At 44.4% G+C, this 27,938-nt stretch overlaps 1 protein-coding gene across 4 annotated transcripts; it reads left to right on the forward strand.

Moving 5' to 3' along the window:
- The first annotated feature begins 723 nt into the window (after positions 1 to 723).
- On the forward strand, positions 724 to 27,925 carry LOC130290617 (zinc finger protein 300-like). Of its 4 annotated transcripts, none has more exons than XM_056538479.1 (10): positions 724 to 978; positions 5,972 to 6,013; positions 6,449 to 6,581; positions 7,954 to 8,052; positions 15,098 to 15,166; positions 16,935 to 17,027; positions 19,316 to 19,435; positions 21,161 to 21,253; positions 23,167 to 23,265; positions 25,820 to 27,924. In XM_056538479.1, the coding sequence occupies exons 2-10, from the start codon at positions 6,011 to 6,013 to the stop codon at positions 27,838 to 27,840; spliced, it is 2,730 nt and encodes a 909-aa protein (XP_056394454.1). In that variant the 5' UTR covers positions 724 to 978; positions 5,972 to 6,010; the 3' UTR covers positions 27,841 to 27,924. The 4 variants fall into 4 exon arrangements, with proteins under 4 accessions (XP_056394454.1, XP_056394457.1, XP_056394455.1 ...); XM_056538482.1 differs by having other exon boundaries at positions 23,167 to 23,256; positions 25,820 to 27,923; XM_056538480.1 differs by lacking the exon at positions 724 to 978 and adding an exon at positions 994 to 1,135 and having other exon boundaries at positions 25,820 to 27,925.
- The last annotated feature ends 13 nt before the right edge of the window (positions 27,926 to 27,938 follow it).

Below are 27,938 nucleotides of genomic sequence, written 5' to 3' on the forward strand. Positions count from 1 at the left end.
TCATTAGAAACGGAAGCCCCCAAAAGTTACAAAATTGCGTTTTTTCTTCAATTTTGTCACACGATGATTTTTTTTCCATTTCGCCGTAGATTTTTGGGTAAAATGACTGGCGTCATTACAAAGTAGATTTGGTGGCACAAAAAATAAGCAATCATATGGATTTTTCGGTGCAAAATTGAAAGAATTATGATTTTTTAAAAGTAAGGAGGAAAAAAAAGTGCAAAACGGAAAAACCCTGCGTCATTAAAGCTCAGAATTTTATTCAAGGGCAGGAGGAGTGTTAGGAGTAATTAGGGAATATAATCTGAGTTAGTTTAGAAAACATGGTTTGATGACAGGTTCTCTTTAACACGTTTACTTGCGACTACATTCTGGCTATTGAAGTGAGTGGGGCTGCAGTACGCCATGGTATACGTCACCATCTTATTCTAGCTGTAAAGTACTCTATAAATGCAGTGTGAACACTGCCTTAGTCACTTGATGTTTGCTCCAATGGACGTGTCATGAGTTCGCCATGGTGTATGTCAGCAATTTGTTATAGCTGTGGAGTATTTCATAAACACATAGTGAACGCTGCCTTAGTCATATGAAGGAGACATTGGCCATGAGGAGATCCTCTCACAATCCTTCACTACCGCTCAGACTGGCGCCCGACCGCTCCCACAAGTGACTGATCACATGATCATGACATCATCAAAGCTCCCACAGCCCGCTAAATATTGTAGCATTGACCAAACACAGAGCAACCGCCCAGAACTAAAATCCTCCACAGTAATTGGCTCCTGTAAGTCATGTGATCGCTCCCTCGGCCGGGCCTTCTGGGAAGTGTAGTCCAGGCGGTCCTCTAACCATGACGTCTCCAGGCGACGCCAACTACGTTTCCCAGAGATCGTAGCGACGCGCAATGTCGTCACACATCGCTGAGCCAACCGGGAGGCCCCGGTGTCACGTGACGTTGTGTTTGGTGGCAGCAGCAAGGTATGGCCCGATTTGTGTGCGATGATTTGTGTGTGATCGTGTGCAGGGAAGCTGTCCGTGTGTGCGCTCCCCAGTGTGAACAGCGTCCAGTCACACCCCCTCTATTGTATGGGGGGGAACGCTTAAATGGACGGGGTCTCTAATACACTCCATGCTGGTACTTGTAGTTCTCACATTTCATACAGCTTGTTCTGTTAATAAATTCTTGCTCCATTTCTTTCTAGGAACATTGCTGCCTGCCCCTGGATGCTGGGAGTTGTAGTTCGCCAAAACCAGCAGGGATGTACGCCCCCTTATAACCAATGTATTTTTTCCAGTGCAACTCTGCAGATAGTCCTGATAACACGAGTTCTTCCATTTCGTGTACGCAGTTCCTGTGCGGAGCTATGTGTCTTCATGGTGACAGACCTCATGTATACATACTAAGTAGTAGTGATGATAGGAATATGGTTCCTGCCCTGGACCATATAGGAGTGGTTCTAATCTGTATCTATGGGGATACATAGTTCTGCGTAGGAGCTGAGGACACAAAACGATCAGTTATTTTTAAAGCAAAGCTGTTTGCAATAACTCTTCTTTAAAGTGTAGTAAACCTTGAGACAACCTCAGGGGTCCGATAGTCATGTCAGGAGTTGTGATTGGTGAGGTCCGGTAGTAATGTCAGGAGTTGTGATTGGTGAGGTCCGGTAGTAATGTCAGGAGTTGTGATTGGTGGGGGTCCGGTAGTAATGTCAGGAGTTGTGATCAGTTAGGTCCGGTAGTAATGTCAGGAGTTGTGATTGGTGAGGTCCGGCAGTAATGTCAGGAGTTGTGATCAGTTAGGTCCGGTAGTAATGTCAGGAGTTGTGATCGGTGAAATCATGCAGCCATGTCAGGAGTTGTGATCAGTGGGGTCCGGCAGTCATGTCAGGAGTTGTGATCGGTGGGGTCTGGTAGTAATGTCAGGAGTTGTGATTAGTGGGGTCCGACAGTCATGTCAGGAGTTGTGATCGGTGGGGTCCGGTAGTAATGTCAGGAGTTGTGATCGGTGGGGTCTGGTAGTAATGTCAAGAGTTGTGATTGGTGGGGTCCGACAGTCATGTCAGGAGTTGTGATCGGTGGGGTCCGGTAGTAATGTCAGGAGTTGTGATTGGTGAGGTCCGGTAGTAATGTCAGGAGTTGTGATCAGTTAGGTCCGGTAGTAATGTCAGGAGTTGTGATCAGTGAAATCATGCAGCCATGTCAGGAGTTGTGATCAGTTAGGTCCGGTAGTAATGTCAGGAGTTGTGATTGGTGAGGTCCGGTAGTAATGTCAGGAGTTGTGATCGGTGGGGTCCGGTAGTAATGTCAGGAGTTGTGATTGGTGGAGTCCGGTAGTAATGTCAGGAGTTGTGATCGGTGGGGTCCGGTAGTAATGTCAGGAGTTGTGATTGGTGGGGTCCGGTAGTAATGTCAGGAGTTGTGATCAGTGGGGTCCGGTAGTAATGTCAGGAGTTGTGATTGGTGGGGGTCCGGTAGTAATGTCAGGAGTTGTGATCAGTTAGGTCCGGTAGTAATGTCAGGAGTTGTGATTGGTGAGGTCCGGCAGTAATGTCAGGAGTTGTGATCAGTTAGGTCCGGTAGTAATGTCAGGAGTTGTGATCGGTGAAATCATGCAGCCATGTCAGGAGTTGTGATCAGTGGGGTCCGGCAGTCATGTCAGGAGTTGTGATCGGTGGGGTCTGGTAGTAATGTCAGGAGTTGTGATTAGTGGGGTCCGACAGTCATGTCAGGAGTTGTGATCGGTGGGGTCCGGTAGTAATGTCAGGAGTTGTGATCGGTGGGGTCTGGTAGTAATGTCAAGAGTTGTGATTGGTGGGGTCCGACAGTCATGTCAGGAGTTGTGATCGGTGGGGTCCGGTAGTAATGTCAGGAGTTGTGATTGGTGAGGTCCGGTAGTAATGTCAGGAGTTGTGATCAGTTAGGTCCGGTAGTAATGTCAGGAGTTGTGATCAGTGAAATCATGCAGCCATGTCAGGAGTTGTGATCAGTTAGGTCCGGTAGTAATGTCAGGAGTTGTGATTGGTGAGGTCCGGTAGTAATGTCAGGAGTTGTGATCGGTGGGGTCCGGTAGTAATGTCAGGAGTTGTGATTGGTGGAGTCCGGTAGTAATGTCAGGAGTTGTGATCGGTGGGGTCCGGTAGTAATGTCAGGAGTTGTGATTGGTGGGGTCCGGTAGTAATGTCAGGAGTTGTGATCAGTGGGGTCCGGTAGTAATGTCAGGAGTTGTGATCAGTGAAATCATGCAGCCATGTCAGGAGTTGTGATCAGTTAGGTCCGGTAGTAATGTCAGGAGTTGTGATCAGTGGGGGTCCTGTAGTAATGTCAGGAGTTGTGATTGGTGAGGTCCGGTAGTAATGTCAGGAGTTGTGATTGGTGGAGTCCGGTAGTAATGTCAGGAGTTGTGATCGGTGGGGTCCGGTAGTAATGTCAGGAGTTGTGATTAGTGGGGTCCGGTAGTAATGTCAGGAGTTGTGATTGGTGGGGGTCCGGTAGTAATGTCACGAGTTGTGATTGGTGAGGTCCGGTAGTAATGTCAGGAGTTGTGATTGGTGGAGTCCGGTAGTAATGTCAGGAGTTGTGATTGGTGGGGGTCCGGTAGTAATGTCAGGAGTTGTGATCAGTGGAGTCCGGTAGTAATGTCAGGAGTTGTGATTGGTGGGGGTCCGGTAGTAATGTCAGGAGTTGTGATCAGTGGAGTCCGGTAGTAATGTCAGGAGTTGTGATTGGTGGGGGTCCGGTAGTAATGTCAGGAGTTGTGATCAGTGGAGTCCGGTAGTAATGTCAGGAGTTGTGATTGGTGGGGTCCGGTAGTAATGTCAGGAGTTGTGATTGGTGAGGTCCGGTAGTAATGTCAGGAGTTGTGATCAGTGGGGTCCGGCAGTAATGTCAGGAGTTGTGATTGGTGAGGTCCGGTAGTAATGTCAGGAGTTGTGATCGGTGGGGTCCGGTAGTAATGTCAGGAGTTGTGATTGGTGAGGTCCGGTAGTAATGTCAGGAGTTGTGATCGGTGGGGACCGGTAGTAATGTCACGAGTTGTGATCAGTGGGGTCCGGTAGTAATGTCACGAGTTGTGATCAGTGGGGTCCGGTAGTAATGTCACGAGTTGTGATCGGTGGGGTCCGGTAGTAATGTCAGGAGTTGTGATTAGTGGGGTCTGGTAGTAATGTCAGGAGTTGTGATCGGTGGAGTCCGGTAGTAATGTCAGGAGTTGTGATCGGTGGGGTCCGGTAGTATTGTCAGGAGTTGTGATTGGTGGGGTGCGGCAGTAATGTCAGGAGTTGTGATCGGTGGGGTCTGGTAGTAATGTCAAGAGTTGTGATTAGTGGGGTCCGGTAGTAATGTCAGGAGTTGTGATTAGTGGGGTCCGGTAGTAATGTCAGGAGTTGTGATCGGTGGGGTCCGACAGTCATGTCAGGAGTTGTGATCGGTGGGGTCCGACAGTGATGCTAGAAGTTGTGTTCAGTGGGGTCCGGTAGTCATGTCAGGAGTTGTGTTCAGTGGGGTCCGACAGTCATGTCAGGAGTTGTGATTGGTGGGGTCCGACAGCCATGTCAGGAGTTGTAATTGGTGGGGGTCCGGTAGTAATGTCAGGAGTTGTGATTGGTGAGGTCCGGTAGTAATGTCAGGAGTTGTGATTGGTGAGGTCCGGTAGTAATGTCAGGAGTTGTGATTGGTGGGGGTCCGGTAGTAATGTCAGGAGTTGTGATTGGTGAGGTCCGGTAGTAATGTCAGGAGTTGTGATTGGTGAGGTCCGGTAGTAATGTCAGGAGTTGTGATTGGTGGGGGTCCGGTAGTAATGTCACGAGTTGTGATCAGTGGGGTCCGGTAGTAATGTCACGAGTTGTGATTGGTGAGGTCCGGCAGTAATGTCAGGAGTTGTGATCAGTGGGGTCCGGTAGTAATGTCAGGAGTTGTGATTGGTGGGGTCCGGTAGTAATGTCAGGAGTTGTGATTGGTGAGGTCCGGTAGTAATGTCAGGAGTTGTGATTGGTGAGGTCCGGCAGTAATGTCAGGAGTTGTGATTGGTGGAGTCCGGCAGTAATGTCAGGAGTTGTGATCAGTGAGGTCCGGTAGTAATGTCAGGAGTTGTGATCGGTGGGGTCCGGTAGTAATGTCAGGAGTTGTGATCGGTGGGGTCTGGTAGTAATGTCAAGAGTTGTGATTGGTGGGGTCCGGCAGTAATGTCAGGAGTTGTGATCAGTGGGGTCCGGTAGTAATGTCAGGAGTTGTGATCAGTGGGGTCCGGTAGTAATGTCAGGAGTTGTGATCGGTGGGGTCCGGTAGTAATGTCAGAAGTTGTGATTAGTGGGGTCCGACAGTCATGTCAGGAGTTGTGATCGGTGGGGTCCGACAGTGATGCTAGAAGTTGTGTTCAGTGGGGTCCGGTAGTCATGTCAGGAGTTGTGTTCAGTGGGGTCCGACAGTCATGTCAGGAGTTGTGATTGGTGGGGTCCGACAGCCATGTCAGGAGTTGTGATTGGGGGGGGGGGGTCTGGCAGCCATGTCAGGAGTGATTAATGGGGGTCTGGGTGCTAAGACCTCACTGATCACAACTTCTAACTGTATCTGTGACCTGACACAAGTTGCTTAAACCTTTAGGTACACTGCTGCTGCAAAACTACAACTCTTGGCATGTCTTCACTTTACTGTGTAAGAGCGGTAGGTGTTCCAGTGGTCAGACCTTCTCCAATCAGCTAGTTCTCCCCTGTTCTGTGAATTGGGGATAATTTTTCTTCCATTCTTCGATTTCTTCCAAAAACAGCACCACCCTTATCCTCAGGTTGTGTGCGGTATTGCAGCTCAGTTCCATTGAAGTAAATGGAGACTATTTATAATACTACACACAACCTGAGTACAGGTATGGCGCAATTTTTGGTAGAAAATAGCTCTGTTTCTGTAATCCTGGCTAACCTATATAATTCTAAGACTTTACGTGCAATCACTATCACACCTATCATCTTCTCTTTTTCAGAGAATTGGAGTTTCCGGTGCAGGGGTCCGGTGCTGAGTGATGGTGAGTAGTTCTGTCCTTGTCTCATAGTCTCCGCTAGTTATGGCACGACGGTAGCGGTATTATTTGCCTGGACAAATCTAACCGGCGTCTGTAGCTGAAGGTTCACATAACCCAAAAACCCAGAAGCAAAAGGAAAGAATAGTGGAAATCCTTTGAATATTGTAACGAATACATTTATCTATTAGAATATACAGATGGCTGTTGTTTGAGCCTTATTTAAACTCGCCAGTGTTTCCCATCCCGAGTGCCTTCAGCTGTTGCAAAACTACAACTCCCAGCATGCCCGGACAGCCAAAGGCTGTCCGGGCATGCTGGGAGTTGTAGTTTTGCAACAGCTGAAGGCATCCTGGTTGGGAAACACTCGTGAAATAAACTAGAACAATAAAATAAAATGTTATTTCAAATGTAAACGTTATTCTGTCTTCTCTGTCGCAGGATGTAGGCGTTAAGGATTTTGAGGATATTGCGGTTTATTTTTCTGAAGAGGAATGGCGCTACCTGGGAGAGGAGGAGAAGAGCCTTTACAAGGAAGTGATGATGGAGAATTACAAGGCGGTGTCCTCCCTAGGTGAGACCAGGGTCACCATAAGTTCCGCTGCGTAGTTAAAGGACAAGTGGAGTGAAATAAACGTATCTGTCTGATTGCTGAGGGTCCGACTACTGGGACCCCCCACGATCTCCCGAATGGGGCCCTGGCATTGCCGTACGCCGGCTAATGCGCGTGTCATCGAGCTTGACGGACGGGACGCCCCCCCCCCCCCCATACAGCTCTATGGGAGAGGCGGGGATGCACGGAGAATGCTGCATGGAGGAGGTGTGTTGGCCGCAGCATCAGGCACTACACTGGCATGCCTCCTGTTAGGACCCCAGCGATCAGACACTTATCCCCTATCCACAGGATAAGTTTATTTTACTGCAGATTTCCTTTAATCGCTAATCGGTTATCAACTATATTCCATCTTTCTAAATTTATTGCGGTTTCTGTCCTGAGAACAAATACTAGATGTGACCAGATTAGGTTGAGACAACACTACATGGACAATCAGAGGACATAACAACTTCCTGTCAGGAGGGAGGGAGGAGCTGTGGAGCTGCTGACACAACACCAGACTGACAATGAAGGGACTACTCGACTTTCTGTCAGGAGAGAGGAAAGAGTCGGGGAGCTGCTGAGACAACACCACACTGACAATGAAAGGACTACTCGACTTTCTGTCATGAGAGAGGAAGGAGTCGGGGAGCTGCTGAGACAACACCAGACTGACAATGAAAGGACCACATAACTTTGTCAGGAGAGGGAGGAGTCAGGGAGCTGCTGACACAACACCACACTGACAATAAAAGGACTACACAACTTCCTGTCAGGAGAGAGGGAGGAGCCAGGAAGTTGCTAAGACAAAACCAGACTGACAATGAAAGGACCTCATAACTTTCTGTCAGGAGAGAGGGAGGAGTTAGGAAGCTGCTGAGACAACACCACACTGACAATAAAAGAACTACACAACTTCTTGTCAGTAGAAAGGGTGGAGTTGGGGAGTTGCTAAGACAGCACCACACTGACAATAAAAGGACTATATACCTTCCTGTCAGGAGAGGAGGAGGAGCCAGAGAGCTTCTGAGACAACACCACACTGACAATGAGAGGACTACACAACTTCCTCTCAAGGGTGAATCAAGAAAAAGCGTTGTGAATCCGGTAAAATTCGTGATAACACTATAGTAGCAAGTCGTCTGTGTTTAGGTGATAGTCTTATTTAAAAATATTTTTACTGATATCAGAATACCCGTTTAAGATTTGAGCCCTATGAATAGACAACACTGTAATATGCAAAATAATGTCATTACCATTACTTCAAAGTTGTCCTATAAGTACCGTGTGTTTGATTACATCTGTCTATAATGATCTGTGTGTTCTCAACCAACCTCTCCAATTATTTTAGGTAGTGTTTACTTGAAGCCAGAATTAATATCCAAGATTGAACGAGGAAAAGAGCCGTGTGTGAAGGACCAGGAACTGTATGATGGGGAGATTCCCATAGGTAAAATATCAAGGGAAATGTTGAGGATCAGTCCGTGAAAGTGAGATTTTTTTGGTTTTAAAGGGTACCTCTCATCAAAAAAAACTTTTGATATATTATAGATTAATGTATGCAGAATAACTTTCCAATAGCATGTTATAAAAAAATATGCTTCTTTCTATTTAATTTTCCACTTTGAAAAAATGACCACTAGGGGTCTCCCTACCAGTCCTTTTCTATAGATTTCAGACTCATGCAGGAGTCCTAAATCTCAGACTGCAGCTGGGACACAGACAAGCTCAGCACTGCTAACTGGCAGTGAGCAGTGGTGAGTTTGTCTGTGTCCCAGCTGCAGTCTGAGATTTAGGACTCCTGCATGAGTCTGAAATCTATAGAAAAGGACTGGTAGGGAGACCCCTAGTGGTCATTTTTTCAAAGTGGAAAATTAAATAGAAAGAAGCATATTTTTTTATAACATGCTATTGGAAAGTTATTCTTCATACATTAATCTATAATATATCAAAAGTTTTTTTGATGAGAGTTACCCTTTAAGTTTTTTATCTTATGGGGTCACTGTTCCACATATATCTACCAGTAGATTCCTCTTGTTCTTAATGGCTCAGTGTGCAGCACCATTGCTTTTCTTCAGTACCAGCTCTTTTCTGACCCCGCAGTGCTGTGTTGCCATGCAAGGGCACTTCTCATTTACAATGAGTAGAGGGCTGGATTGGCATTGATTGCTGCTATGGAGCTGCACTGCTATTGCCAGCTGGTGAGACGGGTAGTGGGAGTACGGTAACACAGGTTTAACCCCTTAAGGACTCAGCCCATTTTGGCCTTAAGGACTCAGACAATTAAATTTTTACGTTTTCATTTTTTCCTCCTCGCCTTCTAAAAATCATAACTCTTTTATATTTTCATCCACAGACTAGTATGAGGGCTTGTTTTTTGCGCGACCAGTTGTCCTTTGTAATGATATCACTCATTATATCATAAAATGTATGGCGCAACCAAAAAACACTATTTTTGTCGGGAAATTAAAATGAAAAACGCAAATTTGCTAATTTTGAAAGGTTTTGTTTTCACGCCGTACAATTTATGGTAAAAATGACATGTGTTCTTTATTCTGAGGGTCAATACGATTAAAATGATACCCATTATTATATACTTTTATATTATTGTTGCGCTTAAAAAAAATCACAAACTTTTTAACCAAATTAGTACGTTTATAATCCCTTTATTTTGATGACCTCTAACTTTTTTATTTTTCCGTATAAGTGGCGGTATGGGGGCTCATTTTTTGCGCCATGATCTGTACTTTTTTTGATACCACATTTGCATATAAAAAAACTTTTAATACATTTTTTATAATTTTTTTTTTTTAATAAAATGTATTAAAAAAGTAGGAATTTTGGACTTTTTTTTTTTTTTCGTTCACGCCGTTCACCGTACGGGATCATTAACATTTGATTTTAATAGTTCGGACATTTACGCACGCGGCGATACCAAATATGTCTAAAAAATGTTTTTTACGCTTTTTGGGGGTAAAATAGGAAAAAACAGACGTTTTTACTTTTTATTGGGGGAGGGGATTTTTCACATTTTTTTTTTACTTTTAAATTTTTTTACATTTTTTCTTACACTTGAATAGTCCCCATAGGGGACTATTCATAGCAATACCATGATTGCTAATACTGATCTGTTCTATGTATGGGACATAGAACAGATCAGTATTATCGGTCATCTCCTGCTCTGGTCTGCTCGATCACAGACCAGAGCAGGAGACGCCGGGAGCCGCACGGAGGAAGGAGAGGGGACCTCCGTGCGGCGTTATGAATGATCGGATCCCCGCAGCAGCGCTGCGGGCGATCCGATCGTTCATTTAAATCGCGAACTGCCGCAGATGCCGGGATCTGTATTGATCCCGGCACCTGAGGGGTTAATGGCGGACGCCCGCGAGATCGCGGGCGTCGGCCATTGCCGGCGGGTCCCTGGCTGCGATTAGCAGCCGGGATCAGCCGCGCATGACACGGGCATCGCTCCGATGCCCGTGGTTATGCTTAGGACGTAAATGTACGTCCTGGTGCGTTAAGTACCACCTCACCAGGACGTACATTTACGTCCTGCGTCCTTAAGGGGTTAAAGCACAAATTCAGTGGTGCTCTTTCTGAGAAAGCAGGTACAAATATCCATGTGAAGACAAAGGAAATAGAAGGCACTCACGGTCCAGTTGTCGTGCAGGATTCTTTATTTCATGTGCTTAAAAAGTCCATATGCGGGACGCCAAAGCGGGATCAGGCAGGTGCCGTGGCACCTGCCTGATCCCGCTTTGGCGTCCCGCATATGGACTTTTTAAGCACATGAAATAAAGAATCCTGCACGACAACTGAACCGTGAGTGCCTTCTATTTTCTTTGTCTTCGCATGGACACTTCTCATTTAGTGGGTGGATTACAGGACCAAGACAGATATGCACTTAATATATGAATGGACAGTACAGAGATCTTTCTAGTGATCTTTTTATACCGGTAACCATGACAAGGGGGCATCCTTTACGTCTAGAGGAAAGAAGGTTTCACCATCATCACAGACAGAGATTCTTTACTGTAAGAGCAGTGAGACTATGGAACTCTCTGCCCCATGATGTGATGTCTGACTCAATAAACATCTTCAAGGAGGGCCTGGATGTTTTTTCTAGCATTACAGGTTGTGTATACTAGATCTACGTGGATAGAATGTTGATCCAGGGATTTATTCTGATGCCATATTTGAGTCGGAAAGGAATTTTTTCTCTCTTATGGGGCAGTTGGCATCAGCCTTTGTTTGCCTTTCTCTGGATCAACACAGTAGGGTTCTAGGTTGAACTTGATGGACTCTTGTCTTTTTTTGAACCTTATGAACTATATCAATAAAATAACCAGTGAATAAATGTAACTTTACAAGAACTGTGTTATTCGGTCCTCACCCGATCGATGTAGGTAGAGATGAGCGAACTTACACTAAATTCGATTCGTCACAAACTTCTCGGCTCGGCAGTTGATGACTTTTCCTGCATAAATTAGTTCAGCTTTCAGGTGCTCCCGTGGGCTGGAAAAGGTGGATACATTCCTAGGAGACTCTTTCCTAGGACTGTATCCACCTTTTCCAGCCCACCGGAACACCTGACAGCTGAACTAATTTATGCAGGAAAAGTCAGCAACCGCCGAACTGAGAAGTTCGTGACGAATCGAATTTACTGTAAGTTCGCTCATCTCTAGATGTAGGTGTTTTCAGAAAAAGCTGATCCAAGCCATGCATTATGCTGCATCACATGTAACATGGCTGTCATTCAGATGACTGGCTGTCCAGGTAATACAAGGATAGATCAAGTCTGAGAACCCGAGCCATGCATAGAGCAGGCTCTTAATACCTCTTTTATATCTTTACATGTCTTAGTGGCACATATAGGCAGGGGTGGTCTTAAAGGATATGTGGCACCTAAGTTATAATTTTTTTTCCTGATTAGATACTGAAACAGATTCATATTACTATGTTCTAATTATAAGTTCATTTTATTTCATTTTTTGTACATTATTATGGAGGCAGCCATCTTGCCTGATTTTTTTTTAAAGGGGTACCCTGGGGAACTAAACCCATAGCCCATCCTTCCCTCTTACCAACCTATTTATTTGTCTAATTATAATTTCTTAGCTATATTGGGCAGTTTCCCTCTTTCAGCTGTCACTTACATGCAGGGAGTGAGAGAAAAAGATCATATTTAGATCTTGCTTGTCTTTGTGCAAACTCTTCACTGAGACTAGCCCCCACCCTCCTGCAAGACAAACACCACGTAATTTCTGGCTTCACAGGAACACATCCCCTCCCTGTGTGTCAGCAGAGAAAACCAGTGAAGATTCTTAGTCACAACTCAGCACATAACTCTGCTCTTTTCCTGCTGTAGATCTAATCACTGACTGCTGCCATTTCAGAGCATAGCATGATTTATTGCTGGTTGCTGCTCACTGTGTTTACAACAACACATTATGCGCACAAATAGTAAAAGCAATTAGCTGGCAGCCATTACACAGAGCTGCACTGACTTCTGGGAGTTGCAGTCTGGGCTGCAAGCAAGGAAAAAGAAAATTAAGGAAACTACAGGGGCCACAAGAGATGCCAAAACCACATGGTTAAATACAGGGGACACACACAGGTATTGTGGTGGCTTTTGGGGATTTTTATTTTTCATAACTTCACCGGAGCACCCCTTTTACAGCATTTAGAGATATGCTTTACAGCAGGACTCATGGACATTGACAACATAGACTGAAGATGTCCCATTGGCTTGAATGGGAAAGGTGTCTGAGTGTGCTCTGTGACCTTTAAACTGAGTTGAGCATGCTTCAAACCTGGTGGGTCCTGACTGCTATCAGCAGCCAGGACCGAAGGTTAATGCTGGGCATCACCTATCGGTTGATGCCCATCATTAAACCTTTAGACGCCGTGATCAAAGTTTATTGCGTCTAAAATGAAAGTGAAACGATCCCGGCAGCTCAGCTGAGCTGATCGGGACCATCGCGATGAAATTGCAATGTCCCAATCAGCTGAGAGGACAGCGGGAGAGCCCTTACCTGCCTCCTCACCGCCTGATAGGTCCTCTGCTGCTCCCAGCCAGCCATGCAGGGCACTGATAACACTGATCAATGCTATGCTATGGCATTGTATTGAACAGTGTATGCAATCAAAAGATTGCATGGTAAAAAAAAAAGTTAAGTGTCAAAAAAATAAAAATGTGAATAACCCCCTCCCGTAATAAGTTTGAATCCCCTCCATTTCCCATTTTTTTTATTATATAATGTAATTAAAAATAAACATATGTGGTATCGCCGCATGCATAAATGTCCGAATTATGAAAATATTAGGTTAGCTAAAACACACGGTCGATGGCGTACAAATAAAAAAATACCAAAGTCCAAAATTGTGCTTTTTTGGTCAAACAAACAAAAGTGCAAAAGTAAAAATTGGCATGGTCCTTAAAGGGGTACTCTGCCCCTAGACATCTTATCCTCTATGCAAAGGATAGGGGATAAGATGTCTGATCGCGGGGGTCCCAGCGGCGGGACCCCCGCGACCTCTCCTGCAGCACCCTCTGTCATCTGGTGCACGGAGCAAGCTTCACTCTGTGCCTAATGACTGGGGCCAGAGGATCATGACGTCACGGCCCTGCCCCCGTAATGCAAGTCTATTGGAGGGGGCGTGATGGGGATAAGATGTCTAGGGGCCGAGTACCCCTATAAAGAGTACCTGTCATCACAAAAACTTTTTATATGTTGTTAATTAATGTATTAGAAACAACTTTCTAATACCATGTCATTAAAAAAATGACCTTTTCAGGTAATGACAAGGGTAACATACCAGCAGCATAATATAAAGCAATGGAGATGGTGGCAGGTACTCTTTTAGGCCAAAAAGGGCCTTATCTGTGAGCAACAGCTGTTGTGTATATCTCTGTTATCTATATACTGGTGTCACCTTTCACTGTAATCCTGTGATAAGGAGGAGACTGCTGGGAAATGGTCTGTACAGAATAGGCAGCTTAGTTATTGCTCTAGTGGGCAGAATAGAAACTAGGGATCGACGATTATCGGTATGGCCGATAATCACGATTTTGGGCATTATCGGCAATTACCTTGTTGATAAGCCGATAATGCACCGCCCCCACCGCACCGCGAACGCCCCCCCTCCCCACCACACCGCGTCGCACCCCCCCACCGCCCCGGCCCCATTGCCTCCCCCATCCCCGGGTTTATAATTACCTGTTCCCGGAGCCCATGCTACTTCTTGCTCCTGCTGCGTCCTGCATTACGCTGTGCGCAATGACGAGTGACGTGACGTGCCCAACATGTCGTCACCGTCAGTGCGCACAGTGACAGTTCAGGAGGACGCCACCGGAGCCAGATGTGGAGTTGACCCCGGGAACTGGTAATTATAAAACCGGGGATGGGGGAGGCAATGGGGTCGGTCGCGGGTGCGGTGCGGCGGCGGTGGAGGGAGCAGTGGTGGTGATAGGTCTCAGGACCCCCGGACAGGCAGGGGGAGAGGAGCGGGTGGTGGCTGCGGTCTATGGCACCGCAAAAGCCACTGCAGTGCATTGATTTAAAGCGCCCGCTTTAAATCAATGATCTGCAGCGGTGTCGCGGGGGGATAAATAGCCGATAACTTATACCGGAATATCGGTATAAATTATCGGCTATCGGCCCTAACCTGCACCGATTATCGGTATCGGCCCTAAAAAACGATATCGGTCGATCCCTAATAGAAACTGCAAGATTATTGTAATATTTATATATCTATATATACATACATATATAGGGGGAGATTTACCAAAACCTGTGCAGAGGAAAAGTTGTCCAGTTGCCCATAGCAACCAATCAGATCGCTTCTTTCATTTTTCAGAGGCCTTTCCAAAAATGCGATCAGATTGGTTGCTATGGGCGACTCAGCAACCTTCCCTCTAGACAGGTTTTCATAAATCTCCCCCAAGATGTATTTGTGTGTCTGTATGTGTATATTTATTTTATTTAACCCCTTAAGGACAAGCGTTTTTAATTCATATCGTGCAGGAAAAAAATGTCGGTATTCGGTATGAAACGGTATACCACCCAGCACTAGTAGCATAGATGGCCCGGACCAGCTCACTCTAACTTCCCGCCGAGGGGAGATGAGTACAAAACAAAAGGGGGGGGGGGCTGGATGATGACAAAGGCCGCAGTGGTCTTCAACCTTCCGGGCATGCTGGGAGTTGTAGTTTTGCAACATCTGGAGGTCCACAGGTTGAAGACCACTGATTAAGGGATTGACAGGCGGTGACGATAAAGGGGGGGATGATGACGGGGGTCTGGATGATTACATGGGTGGATGATGTATTTCCCACCCTAGGCTTATAGTCGAGTCAATAACTTTTCCTGGGTTTTTGGGGTAAAATTAGGGGCCTCGGCTTATATTGGGGTTGGCTTTATACTCGAGTATATATGGTAAAGGTTCCCTCTTTTCTTCATATGAATTCTCATTGCTGCTCTTTTTATCCACAGCCTACTTCATAATAAATTCCGACATCCTATCTCAACTCCCAGAAGTGTTGAATGATGATGACGAATCAGGTTTGTAACCATAAATTGTGAAAATATAATGTTCTTGTATTCTTGGGACTAAAGATGGTATCTGGAATGAAACCTGCTGGTCTGATGTGTCCTCATGTTTGTAATAAGAGCCCATTCACACTACGGATATTACAAAAAAGATTTTTACTTGCTGAAAAAAGATACAGAGTATGTTTAAATGGGAACAGGGACGGAATATGCCAGCGCTAGGACATGATGCGTCATCATAGACTGCAATGCATCACCTAAGCAGATTCCACATAAATAATTGATAGATCAATTCTTTCTGTGGAGGCCGGATTCAGTATTTCCACAGTAGTATGTGTGCACTCTGCAGCAGAGTCCCATTGAAAAACTGAATTTTTTCAGCCGGATTCTGCACAGAAATTCTGCTGTTAAGCTGCATTGTCACCATGTTTGGGGCATACAGCAGGAGAAATTTCAAAACTGCCTCATGCTGTACCCCATTTATTTCAATGAGATGAATGGAGTGAACCATAGAACCACTTTCCCACTATATCTATTTTTTAAACCAGACTGAAAAGTATCCCAGATCATGGTTTTCAGTCCAGTTTAAAAACTGAATTCGGTGAAAATGTAAGCCACCTCCTGTGGATAGATATTATTTTTAGTACCTCTTTAAAGGGGTATTCTAGGTGAAAACTTGTGTGTCAAGTGTGTGTGTATGTATGTGTGTATGTTCCACAAAAACTTCCAAACGGCTAAAGATATTAACATGAAACTTGGTCACATGTTACTTATATGTCAACAACAAACATAGGATAGGTGATTTAACCCTTACTCACCCCCATTTGCCAGGGGCGGAGTTTATGTTTAAAGTCCTATACAAGTCTATGGGAAATATATGTTACCGCATAACTTCCAAACGGCTGGAGATATTTTGATAATACTTGGTCACATGTTACTTATATGTCCACTTAAAATATAGGATAGTTAATTTAACCCTTAACTACCCCCATTTGTGAGGGTCGGGGTTTTTGTTTAAAGTCCCATGCAAATCAATGGGAAATGTATGTTCCCACACAACTTCCGTACGGCTGGAGATATTTCAATACCTGGTCACATATTACTGGTCGGGATAGGAGGTCGGGATAGGAGGTCGGGATAGGAGGTCGGGATAGGTGGTGGGGATAGGTGGTGGGGATAGGAGGTCGGGAAAGGAGGACGGGATAGGAGGTCGGGATCTGGGGTTGGGATATGACAACAATATATGAGGACGGGATATGAAGTCAAAAGCTTCCTCCGTTGTTTATTTTCCTCCCCAATAAAGATTAGGAAGGAAAACCGGGCAACGCCGTGTACTCGGCTAGTATATATATAAAACTGGCTCCAGAAAGTTAAACGGATTTGTAAATTACTTCTATTAAAAAATCTTAATCCTTCCAATAATTGTCAGCTGCTGAAGTTGAGTTGTTCTTTTCTGTCTGGCAACAGTGCTCTCTGCTGACATCTCTCCATGTTTCGGGAACTGCACAGAGTAGAAGAGGTTTGCTATGGGGATTTGCTTCTACTCTGGACAGTTCCAGAGACAGGTGTCATCAGAGAGCACTTAGGCAGAAGAGAACAACTCAACTTCAGCAGCTCATAAGTACTGAAAGGATTAAGATTTTTTAATAGAAGTCATTTACAAATCTGTTTAACTTTCTCGAACCAGTTGATATATGAAAAAAAGTTTTTTTTCTGGATAACCCCTTTTAATGTTCTAACTTTAGTCCAGTGGCTTGATATTTTTCTTGTGTATTTACAGACTGCATTTACGTGGAAATCGATTCTGATTCAGAGATAGAAGATGAAGGGGAATCTTATACCGGCGATCCTTCAGAAGATGACAGCCTCTCAGGTTAGGGCCATAATGCGCCATTGTTTGTAAGAAAAATCTTACGTTTTTGTAATTTGTCAGTAGATGTTGAATGGAGGTATTGAGTGTGATTTTTGTATATGTGTGTATATGAGCCCTGGAGTATTGTCATTACCTGAAGTAAAGCAGAGTGTGAGGGACGCAGCTCTGTGCGAAGACGACAATGCTTAAAGGGGTTATCCAGGAAAAAACTTTTTTTTTATATATCAACTGGCTCCAGAAAGTTAAACAGATTTGTAAATTACTTCTATTAAAAAATCTCAATCCTTTCAGTACTTATGAGCTTCTGAAGTTTAGGTTGTTCTTTTCTGTCTAAGTAATCTCTGATGACACGTGTCTCGGGAACCGCCCAGTTTAGAAGAGGTTTGCTATGGGGATTTGCTTCTAAACTGGGCGGTTCTCGAGACACGTGTCATCAGAGATTACTTAGACAGAAAAGAACAACCTTAACTTCAGAAGCTCATAAGTACTGAAAGGATTAAGATTTTTTAATAGAAGTAATTTACAAATCTGTTTAACTTTCTGGAACCAGTTGATGTATAAAAAACAAAGTATTTTCCTGGAATACCCCTTTAAACTGTGCAGGAACCACCTTGGTTATACGATCACTGTAGAATGGAATAAGGTGTTACTTATAGGGATATAGACCCAGGGTGGACAAAATACAACAAATCAAAACCCATTCCTATGGAGGAGTATTGTATTGTTGCATTACCACATGTTTGTTTATTTTTTGTCCAGTAGTAAATTCAAAGCTGCAGCGTTCAACGCTTAGCAGCAAGAAAATATATTTTCTGATGTGGATCTCCCTGCAAATTTGCAGCAAAATCCAACTGTGTTACCTATGGGGTTGTTACAGATTCACTATGGATTTCACCGCTGCTATAATGTTATAAAAATCCTAAAATTAGACAACTTATTTATTTACGTTACTTACTTTATTGTGTGATGTTCTCATGACTTGTTGTCTATTCAATGGCAAGCAGCGACTTTGCGCGATGGAACGGGTACAACGGGGCCAGGATGGACAACGGGACCAGGATGGACACGTGAAGTAAGATGAAGAAGGTTTATTGGATAAAAATGCGTCGCGTTTCACCGCGCTTGCGCGGTGAAACGCGCCGCATTTTTATCCAATAAACCTTCTTCATCTTACCTGACGCAAGCGCCTGATGAAACCGCTTGCGCAGGGAAACGCGCCGCATTTTTATCCAATAAACCTTCTTCATCTTACCTGACGCAAGCGCCTGATGAAACCGCTTGCGCAGGAAAACGCGCCGCATTTTTATCCAATAAACCTTCATCTTAACTGACGCAAGCGCCTGACGAAACCTGGTGAATCTGCTTGCGTGGTGAAACGCTTTGCATTTTTGTCCAATAAACCTTCTTCATCTTACCTGACACAAGCGCCTGATGAAACCGCTTGCGTGGGGAAACGTGCTGCATTTTTATCCAATAAACCTTCTTCATCTTACCTGACGCAAGCGCCTGATGAAACCGCTTGCGCAGGGAAATGCGCCGCATTTTTATCCAATAAACCTTCTTCATCTTACCTGACGCAAGCGCCTGATGAAACCGCTTGCGCAGGGAAATGCGCCGCATTTTTATCCAATAAACCTTCATCTTAACTGACGCAAGCGCCTGACGAAACCTGATGAAACTGCTTGCGTGGTGAAACGCGTTGCATTTTTATCCAATAAACCTTCTTCATCTTACCTGACGCAAGCGCCTGATGAAACCGCTTGCGCGGGGAAACGTGCCGCATTTTTATCCAATAAACCTTCTTCATCTTAACTGATGCAAGCGCCTGACGAAACCTGATGAAACTGCTTGCGCGGTGAAACGAGTTGCATTTTTATCCAATAAACCTTCTTCATCTTACCTGACACAAGCTCCTAATGAAACTGCTTGCGCGGCGAAACACGCCGCATTTTATCCAATGAACCTTCTTCATCTTACCTGACGTGTCCATCCTGGTCAGCGCCGTTGTACCCCCGTTCCGTCCCGCGAAGTCACTGCTTGCCATTGTCCATTCGGTCTGGGAGGCTGCAGACTAGACATTACTCACTCACCCTGACCATTGTTGTGTCCACACAACCACGTATGGTAAGAAGAGTTCCTTGTATACTTGGTGGATTACCTATAGGTGGTTTTACGCTATGGAGCGCTCTCCTGTTTTGTGTTTGTTGTCTATTCAGTCTGTCTTTTCGATTGTCATCACTTCTATAATAAACTGCAGTGTAATGAACAGTGTTTTGTGGTTTGTATAGATTGTGTATATGTGGAGTCTGAGGATGAGACAACTGCTCAACAAGAAAGAGAAACAACAGAGGCAGATGAGGAGGAAGAGGATGACGATTACGATGAGGAGGATGATGACAGCTCGTCTGGTAAGTAGACTAGATTGGATGTCTGTGTCTTGATCACCATAGTCTTACCCCTAACACCGAACATGAAAAATTACACTGTTCTACAAATTTTTATTTATTTTTGCAGAAAGGAAATGTGCCATTTCTTAATTAATTTAAAATGCTGAATTCAAATATAATAATTACATTTTGTAAGTTGGCTCTATTTTTAATGCAGTGGACATTTTCCAACTACAGGTAATAGGCAAATAAGACTGTTTTACAGGTAAAACGTTGCGAGCATGAAAACAGCTGTTCTTGCGTAATTTTGTGGTGCTAAAAACGAAAATAACATAAAAAATTTTTTTTATTGGCTCTAGTTTCCATGATATAAGCAACCAACTAATGGAATAAGGTTTATAAAATGAATGATTCAACTAACACCATAGATTACATAGTCAGTATTGGTGACCAATAGAAAACCACTAAGCAAACCAAAATTATGTAATATTAGCTGATATTACGTCACCAAATTCCATAAAAGTCACAGTATCTGTTGTTTGGCAAGTTAAGGGTGTGTTCACACTGCGTTTACTAACTACGGGGACTCTGCCCCCTTCCCATAATTTGAATGAGCCGACCGGAGTCACAAAGGGGACGTTTATCAAAGCATTTAGTAGTGTTTTTTTTTTTTGGGTTGTTTTTTTTGCTTAAAATTGTCACAAAAAAGTCGCATGTACGACTACTCTATTTTTTTGTACGACTTTTTGATTGTGCAGTGTCCTAAGCAAAAAAAACCTGCTTACCAAAGTAAAAAGTGATTTTTGACTTGCAGTGGTCAGAAATGTATCAAGTGCGAAAGTCACAAAAAAGTTGCATCACGTGAAAAAAATTGTACCAAATTTACTCCAGCTCCAACATGGAGCAGAAAAAACCACTACCAAAGAGAAAAAAAATAGCTTACATGCAACAAATTTATCAGCAGGATGAAACCAGTTGATAAATAAATCGCTCGTAAGCAAAAAAAAAAATTGTAAGGAAAAAATAACTAAAAAAAGGAATACATAAGCAAACCTTGATAAATGTCCCCCATAGGGACTCCGGTCGGCTCATTTTTGCTCGGCGTCCAGTTTTCTGACCGGAATGAAAATCGTGGTATGCTGCCGTTCTCATTCCAGTTCGAAAACCGGATATGGGGCAAAAATTTGACTTTTGTAGAATTTGGTGACGTAATATCAGCTAATATTACATAATTTTGGTTTGCTTAGTGGTTTTCTATTGGTCACCAATACTGACTATGGAATCTATGGTGTGAGTTGCATCATTCATTTTATGAACCTTACTTCATTAGTTGGTTGCTTATATCATGGAAACTGGAGCCAATATAAACATTTTTTTATATTCTTTTCGTTTTTAGCGCCACAAAATTGTGTAAGAACAGCTGTTTTCATGCTCGCATCTTTGTACCTGTAGAACAGTGTACAGGGCAGGGAAAAAGGCATCGCCTCTAGACCTAGTATGAGAACGTCACTAAAAGGGCTTTGGAGTCCTTGCACCTATGTGCACATTGTAATACACCATGTTTACTGATCTCAATGTCTTATGTTTCCAACAGTGTTTCCCAACCAGGGTGCCTTCAGCTGTTGCAAAACGACAACTCCTGAGAGTTCTAGTTTTGCAATATTTGGAGGCACCCTGGCTGGGAAACACTGCTTTTAAAGAAATTGTAATTTTAATGAATTATTTATTTACTTTTCACTTGTGAAGACTGTGTCTATGTGGAACCAGAAACACCTCTCACGACCGAGTGGCAAAAACAGAGATCGGTGACATATAAAGATGAGAAAATCGGTGTGGGGGGTAAGTGCGAGTCATTGATTTTTTTTTTGATTTTTTTTTTGGGGGGGGGGTTACATACAGTACTTCAGTTACTCCTCTCCAATATGCGAAACCTTCATTATTGTATGTCAGGGAGGTTCTAAAGGGAGTTGGTATAGACCTCGCCCTGGGACCTATATACACTGACAATAAAATACAGTGATCCCTCAACTTACAATGGCCTCAACATACAATAGTTTCAACATACAATGGTCTATTCTGGACCATTGTAAGTTGAAACCAGACCCGACATACAATGTACGGACAGTCTAGATCTGTGAAACGTGTCAATTGCTGAAAGAACCGACCAATCAGAATGGACATTCATTGGTAAAACCCCATGTATGTGCATGCACTGACTGGTGTCTGGTAGCGCCCCCTACAGTACAGGGAGGTATTACATGTTCTTTACTCTTTACCTGTATTACTGAAGTGTATGCACTGACTGGTGTCTGGTAGCGCCCCCTACAGTACAGGGAGGAATTACATGTTCTGTACTCTTTACCTGTATTACTGAAGTGTATGCACTGACTGGTGTCTGGTAGTGCCCCCTACAGTACAGGGAGGTATTACATGTTCTGTACTCTTTACCTGTATTACTGAAGTGTATGCACTGACTGGTGTCTGGTAGTGCCCCCTACAGTACAGGGAGGTATTACATGTTCTGTACTCTTTACCTGTACCACAGTTAGCTGCTCCTTGGGACACCAGGTGAGGACGGCTCCATTTTAAATTTTTAGGACATTGCATGTACTGTACAGGACCCTGAAGAAGCTCCTGCCCGCTACATAGACCAGTGTTTCCCAACCAGGGTGCCTCCAGCTGTTGCAAAACTACAACTCCCAGCATGCCCGGACAGACTTTGGCTCTGGTCTCAACATACAATGGTTTCAACAGACAATGGTCGTCCTGGAACCGATTAATATTGTAACTTGAGGGACCACTGTATGTACACACTCATAATCCTCTTCCAAACATCTGCACTTGATGGGACTTTAATAGTGAAGGCCTATTCTAAGGTTAGGCCATCATTATTAGATTAGTGGGGGTCCTGCTTCCCCTACTGATCAGCTGACTGTAGAGGCCATGGAAGTAATGCTAGTGGCTGTACCTGGTATTGCAATAGGTGAATGGGATGAACTGCAATACCAGGTACAGGTCATATCTAAGATAAGAGGCTGCGGCACGTGCCTGATCACTGCAGTCTCTTCAATCACCTGATCGGTGCCAGGAGTCTGACCTCCAAACATCTCATATTAATGGGCTGTCCTAAGGAAAGGCCTTCAATATTAAAGGGGTACTCTGGTGCCAGAAGGTTATGCAGATCTGTAAAATGATTTCTATTTCACAATATTAAGCTTTTTAGTACTTATTAGCTGCTGTTTGTCCTGAACAAAGTCATGTAGTCTTTCAAGTGAGACACAGTGCTCTCTGATGCCACCTCTGTCCGTGTAAGGAACTTTCCAGAGCAATAGAAAACCTCTCCTGCTCTAGACAGTTCCTGACACAGACAGAGGTGGCAGTAGAGAGCAGCGTGTCTGACCGGAAAACCTGCATGACTTCCTCTAGAGCAGCGGTCTCCAACCTGTGGACCTCCAGATGTTGCAAAACTACAACTCCCAGCATGCCCGGACAGCCTTTGGCCTTTGGCTGTCCTGGCATGCTGGGAGTTGTAGTTTTGCAACATCTGGAGGTCTGCAGGTTGGAGATGACTGCTCTAGAGCATCTAGCAGCTGATAAGTACTGGAAGGATTAAGATTATTAAATAGAAGTAAAATTGTTTAACTTTCTGGCACCAGTTGATTTGAAAACCATTTATTTCTTCCCATGTACTTTAATGTGCATTTATTTGATATAGAAATAGATCTTTGTATTGTTTTTCTTCCATCTTACAGATGATAAACAGATTATACCACACAGTGATCCACCTAAGGATGTTCACCCTCAGCCCGAGGAGTCGAAGACGCTCAATGGAATTGGTCATGGTAAGCAAGGTGACTATGAACCCATCAGCTGTCATAGGTTCATTATATAGCCGCACCTCCGCGACCGTCACATGCTGAAAACAAACGCATTTGAAGCTCCAGACATATTTAGACCCTCTGCCCAGTTGATGGTTCCAGAAGATTCTATCATCTGTACAAGCGCATCGGGGAATACAATTATTCACATACACTGCATGAAAATGTTATCCTCTGAATATTGGGGCATTATCTTTACAGAACATTCACTTTCATCCCTGTGTACGTGCTGTGACGACTCGCTCTTGCAGACAGGTGCAGGTGCAGACAGCGCTTTCCAAATCAAAGTTCAGTGTTTTATTCACACACGGCACATGGCAAACAGTCTTTAAACGTAGAACAAAGAAAAACGTAACAAAAGTCCACCTGTAATCCTTAGGTGTTTGTTCACACCTGAGTTCATGCCATGCGGTATCAAGCAAGTCTTTTCCGGGCCTCCAGCTAGGCTGTCCAGCAGCTTCCACTCTTGGAGCTACCACAGGGAAGAACTCCACACACAGCTTCCTCTGGCACAGTGAGCTGCAACTAGCAAATCCCCCGCAGCTGGTGAGGCAGCCTAGCTTTAAAGGGGTACTCCGGCGCTTAGACATCTTATCCCCTATCCAAAGGAGATTTGCACGAGGCACGTGATCTTGCACGAGGCACCCCATTTATAATCAGTCCCCGGAGCGTGTTCGCTCCAGGTCTGATTACTGTCGATCACGGGGCTGGCGGCGTGTGACATCACAGCTCCGCCCCGTGTGACATCACGCTCCACCCCCCTCAGTGCAATCCTATGGGAGGGGGTGTGACAGCTGTCACGCCCCCTCCAGTAGGCTTGCATTGAGGGACGGAGCGTGACGTCACATGGGGGAGGAGGCGTGATGTCACACGCCGCCCACTCTGTGATCACCGATAATCAGACCCAGAGTGAACACGCTCTGGGGACTGATTATAAACAGGGTGTGGGGTGCAAGATAACGGGGGTCCCCAGCGGCGGGACCCCCGCGATCAGGCATCTTATCCCCTATACTTTGGATAGGGGATAAGATGTCTAAGCGCCGGAGTACCCCTTTAAGGCCAACAAAAGCCGGCCTGGATTGTGAGGAATGACCCCCACGCTGTACTTGGTCATTCCCGGTAAGAGCCGTCCCGGCCATACTACGGCCACAGTGTCAGTCTGCATCGCAGCACAGACGCTGAATAAATACCGGCTCTTACTTCACCAAGGCCAGGAGCCTCAGGGACACTTATCGCCCATCAACCACCATACCCTTCACCTTCTCACAGTGCCTAAATCTAGATCACCCTCACAGTGGTCTATGAAGCTAGGATATATAGAGTTATTGGAAAAAGTCTGTGGAAACACTGTGATCCATAATGGGGTATACCAAAGTGATAACATTATAGGCAAATAATCCCATACCCAAAGTAGTTTTGTTATGTAATTATATTTCCATTTCTGTGATTTCCATTGTCTCCCTCCCTCACCCCAGAAGTTGTATTTTTTCATCCCTTCAGCTCTTGGCTCGCCCCAATACGTTACTCATTCAGCTCAGGAGTCTTGGCTTGAATTGCGAGGCTGCATCAAGCTTCCTGGGCTAATGGAATGTGTCATGTATTATCCCCAAAGGGGAGGGGGGAGGGGAGACTGCAAAGGGGCCGGGGACAACACCACGGAGGAAAGGACAAGAATACATAACTTCTGGGGGAGGGGGGGTGTACACTGGCATTTGCACCAAGTCTTGTAACTTGAGGGACCACTGTATATCACAAAAAAAAAAAAAACTTCAGATAAATTATTTATTTTTATGATTTTAGCAATTTGTTTGGGGAGCAGTATTCTCTCATCTGCTCCTCAGCACTCTATTCTTGCCCTCTTTGAAGTGTACCTTCCAAGACGAGAGGGGGCTGTTACCAAGTCACAATTATTGCGTGTGGGCAAAATCACACCCACACATGGGGGGTGGGGGGGGATTTATCAAAACCTGTGCAAAGGAAAAGTTGCCCATAGCAACCAATCAGATCGCTTCTTTCATTTTGCAGAGGCCTTGTTAAAAATGAAAGAAGCGATCTGATTGGTTGCTATGGGCAACTCGGCATCTTTTCCTCTGGACGGGTTTTGATAAATCTCCCCATGATGCCCAGTATCTGCATGATGTTGCAGCAACATTGTCCAACTATTAGACATTGCGTGTTGGCATAGTTTTGCCTCCACGCAATGACCCTAAATGAGTATAAACCCCTCTCATCTTGTATGTTTCTGAAATGTGCCGAGGGTGAAAGTGGAACACTGTGGAGCGAAAGAGGTGATAACATTTCTGATCCCCATACAACCTCATTAACTTATCAACAAAATGGCTGCATTCCAATAAATAGAAAGATGCAATCTGCACAATAGTGTTTAGTGTGATCGGTCACTTTTGAGCAAACTTTTCCAGACATGAGTTTCTTAGTGCAAGGCTTTTGAATATATAAAACGAAAGAAAACTAGAGAAAATGTTTTATATTAATATTTACATTTTTATTTCTTCTTTTTTTTTCTTAGACCTGATTATTGAAGATGATGTCAGCCCAGACAACCCCACAACTATCAAAAATAAGAGTTCACCAAACAATAACTTGTTAAATGTATGGTATGTGAAAAGAGTAGAAAACGGCACCACGTCACACAAAGAAATTATTGTTCCGGGATCTCCTAGCATGGGGCGGCATAAGGAAGAGGATGGCACCGAAGAAGGAGCTGAACACAACCCAGTCACTGGCTTAGAGTTCTTGTGCCCCGTGTGTCCTGAGGTTTTTACAGATGTCTCCAAGTTTTTTGAACATCAGAAAATTCATGAGCCGAAAATTCCGTTTTGCCATGAATGTGGTGCACGCTTCAGCGATAGCATTGCCTTAGAGCGACATCTGTTGCGTCACATAGAAGAGAAGATCCAGGTGTGTCAGGAGTGCGGACAGTGTTTTAGCACCAAGTCAGCACTGGATATGCACATGAAAACCCACAAAGGGGATAAGCAGTGGCCGTGCCCCGACTGTGGTAAATCCCTATATTCAAAGTCCGGACTTGATAGACATCTTTTAATACACGTAAGAGACAAGCCTGTCCCCTGCCCTCAGTGTGGAAAATTATTCATAAAACAGACAAACTTTGAGATGCACATGCGGCTGCATGCCGGAGAAGAGTTTTATCCCTGTACCAAGTGCGAAAAGTTGTTTGGCTCCAAGGCCGCCTGTGAAAGACATATAAGAGCGCACACAATGGAGAGACCCCATGGCTGCCCTGAATGCGGAAAACGTTTCCTGTATAATGGCTGCCTGATCAAACACATGAGGGTGCACACGGGGGAAAGGCCTTATGTCTGCCCCGAATGTGGTCGACGTTTTGCTCAGAGTTCCAGCCTTAATTGTCATAGACGACTTCATGAAGATGAGAAACCTTACGTTTGCCAGGAATGCAAAAAATGTTTCGCCAAGAAATTTAGTTACGAGCTGCATCTAAAAATTCACGCCAAGGATAAATTGTTGGCTGAAATAGCCCAAATAAAGGGTGACTATACCTCCGATCTAGGGTTGTCTTTCGCAAACTCTAAAAGTAATGATGTACCAGACAGTGGAAACCTTACGGTCAATAAGCCTATAGATGACAGGTCACTCAACGAGAAGCCTGTTGTAGAAGTCTCCCATGGAGACGGTCTATTTCACGAGAGGTCTTTGATAGATACTTTGTTTGATAGTATGTCTACCAAAGACATCCTCCTTACCGAGAGGCCACCTATAGATAGTCATCTCAATAAGAGATTTGAAGATATCCCTCTACATAAGAATCACGTTAAAGATGTCACCATCAGTGGAGTCCTGGGGCCAGACAGAGGTTCATCACCTATTAGGCCGCCTGTTGTAGATGTCTCTTTCAATGGTAGACCCATGGAAGGTCTGTCATTTACCAAGAAGCTGGTTACATATATCCCACCGAAAAACTGGCCAGTTAAAGACCTCTCTTTCAGTGGGAATCCTTATATAGATGTTTCATCTGATGAACAGCTTGTTGGGGATAATTCCTTTATACAGATTCCTTCAATCGATGTTTATTACGATGGGACGGATATTGTAGACATGCCCCATAGCAATGATCCCGATAGTGATGTCTCATTCACAGAGAAGTCCGGGAAAGAGGTTTTCTTTTGGAGGAATCCTGTAAACTCTAAAGCCGAGGAGAAGCAGCAGCACATCTGCCCAGAGTGTGGAAAAAGTTTTCCGTATAATGGATGCCTGGTGAAACATCTAAGGACTCACACAGGCGAGAAGCCGTATGCCTGCACTGAATGTGGAAAATGTTTCTCTCAAACATCGACCCTCAATTGTCACAAAAGGATTCACACAGGAGAGAGGCCGTACGTTTGTCCCCAATGCGGAAAAGGATTCACCAGTCAGTCTCACGTCGCACGCCATCAAGCTATTCACAACGTAAACCGATCGTTTTTATGTAAAGGATGCGGGAAAGAGTTTTCGCAGAGGTCCTACCTTTTAAAGCATCAGAAGAGGACGGCTTGTTCACAGATGCTCTGATGAACTGTACTTTTATATAAATATATATATTAGCAATGTAAATGTGGTTGTTTTTATACTTTTTTAATGAAAACTAAAAAGTTACATTAGTTTGATTT

Source organism: Hyla sarda, chromosome 9 (genome assembly GCF_029499605.1).
Source record: "Hyla sarda isolate aHylSar1 chromosome 9, aHylSar1.hap1, whole genome shotgun sequence".
Lineage (NCBI taxonomy): Eukaryota > Metazoa > Chordata > Amphibia > Anura > Hylidae > Hyla > Hyla sarda.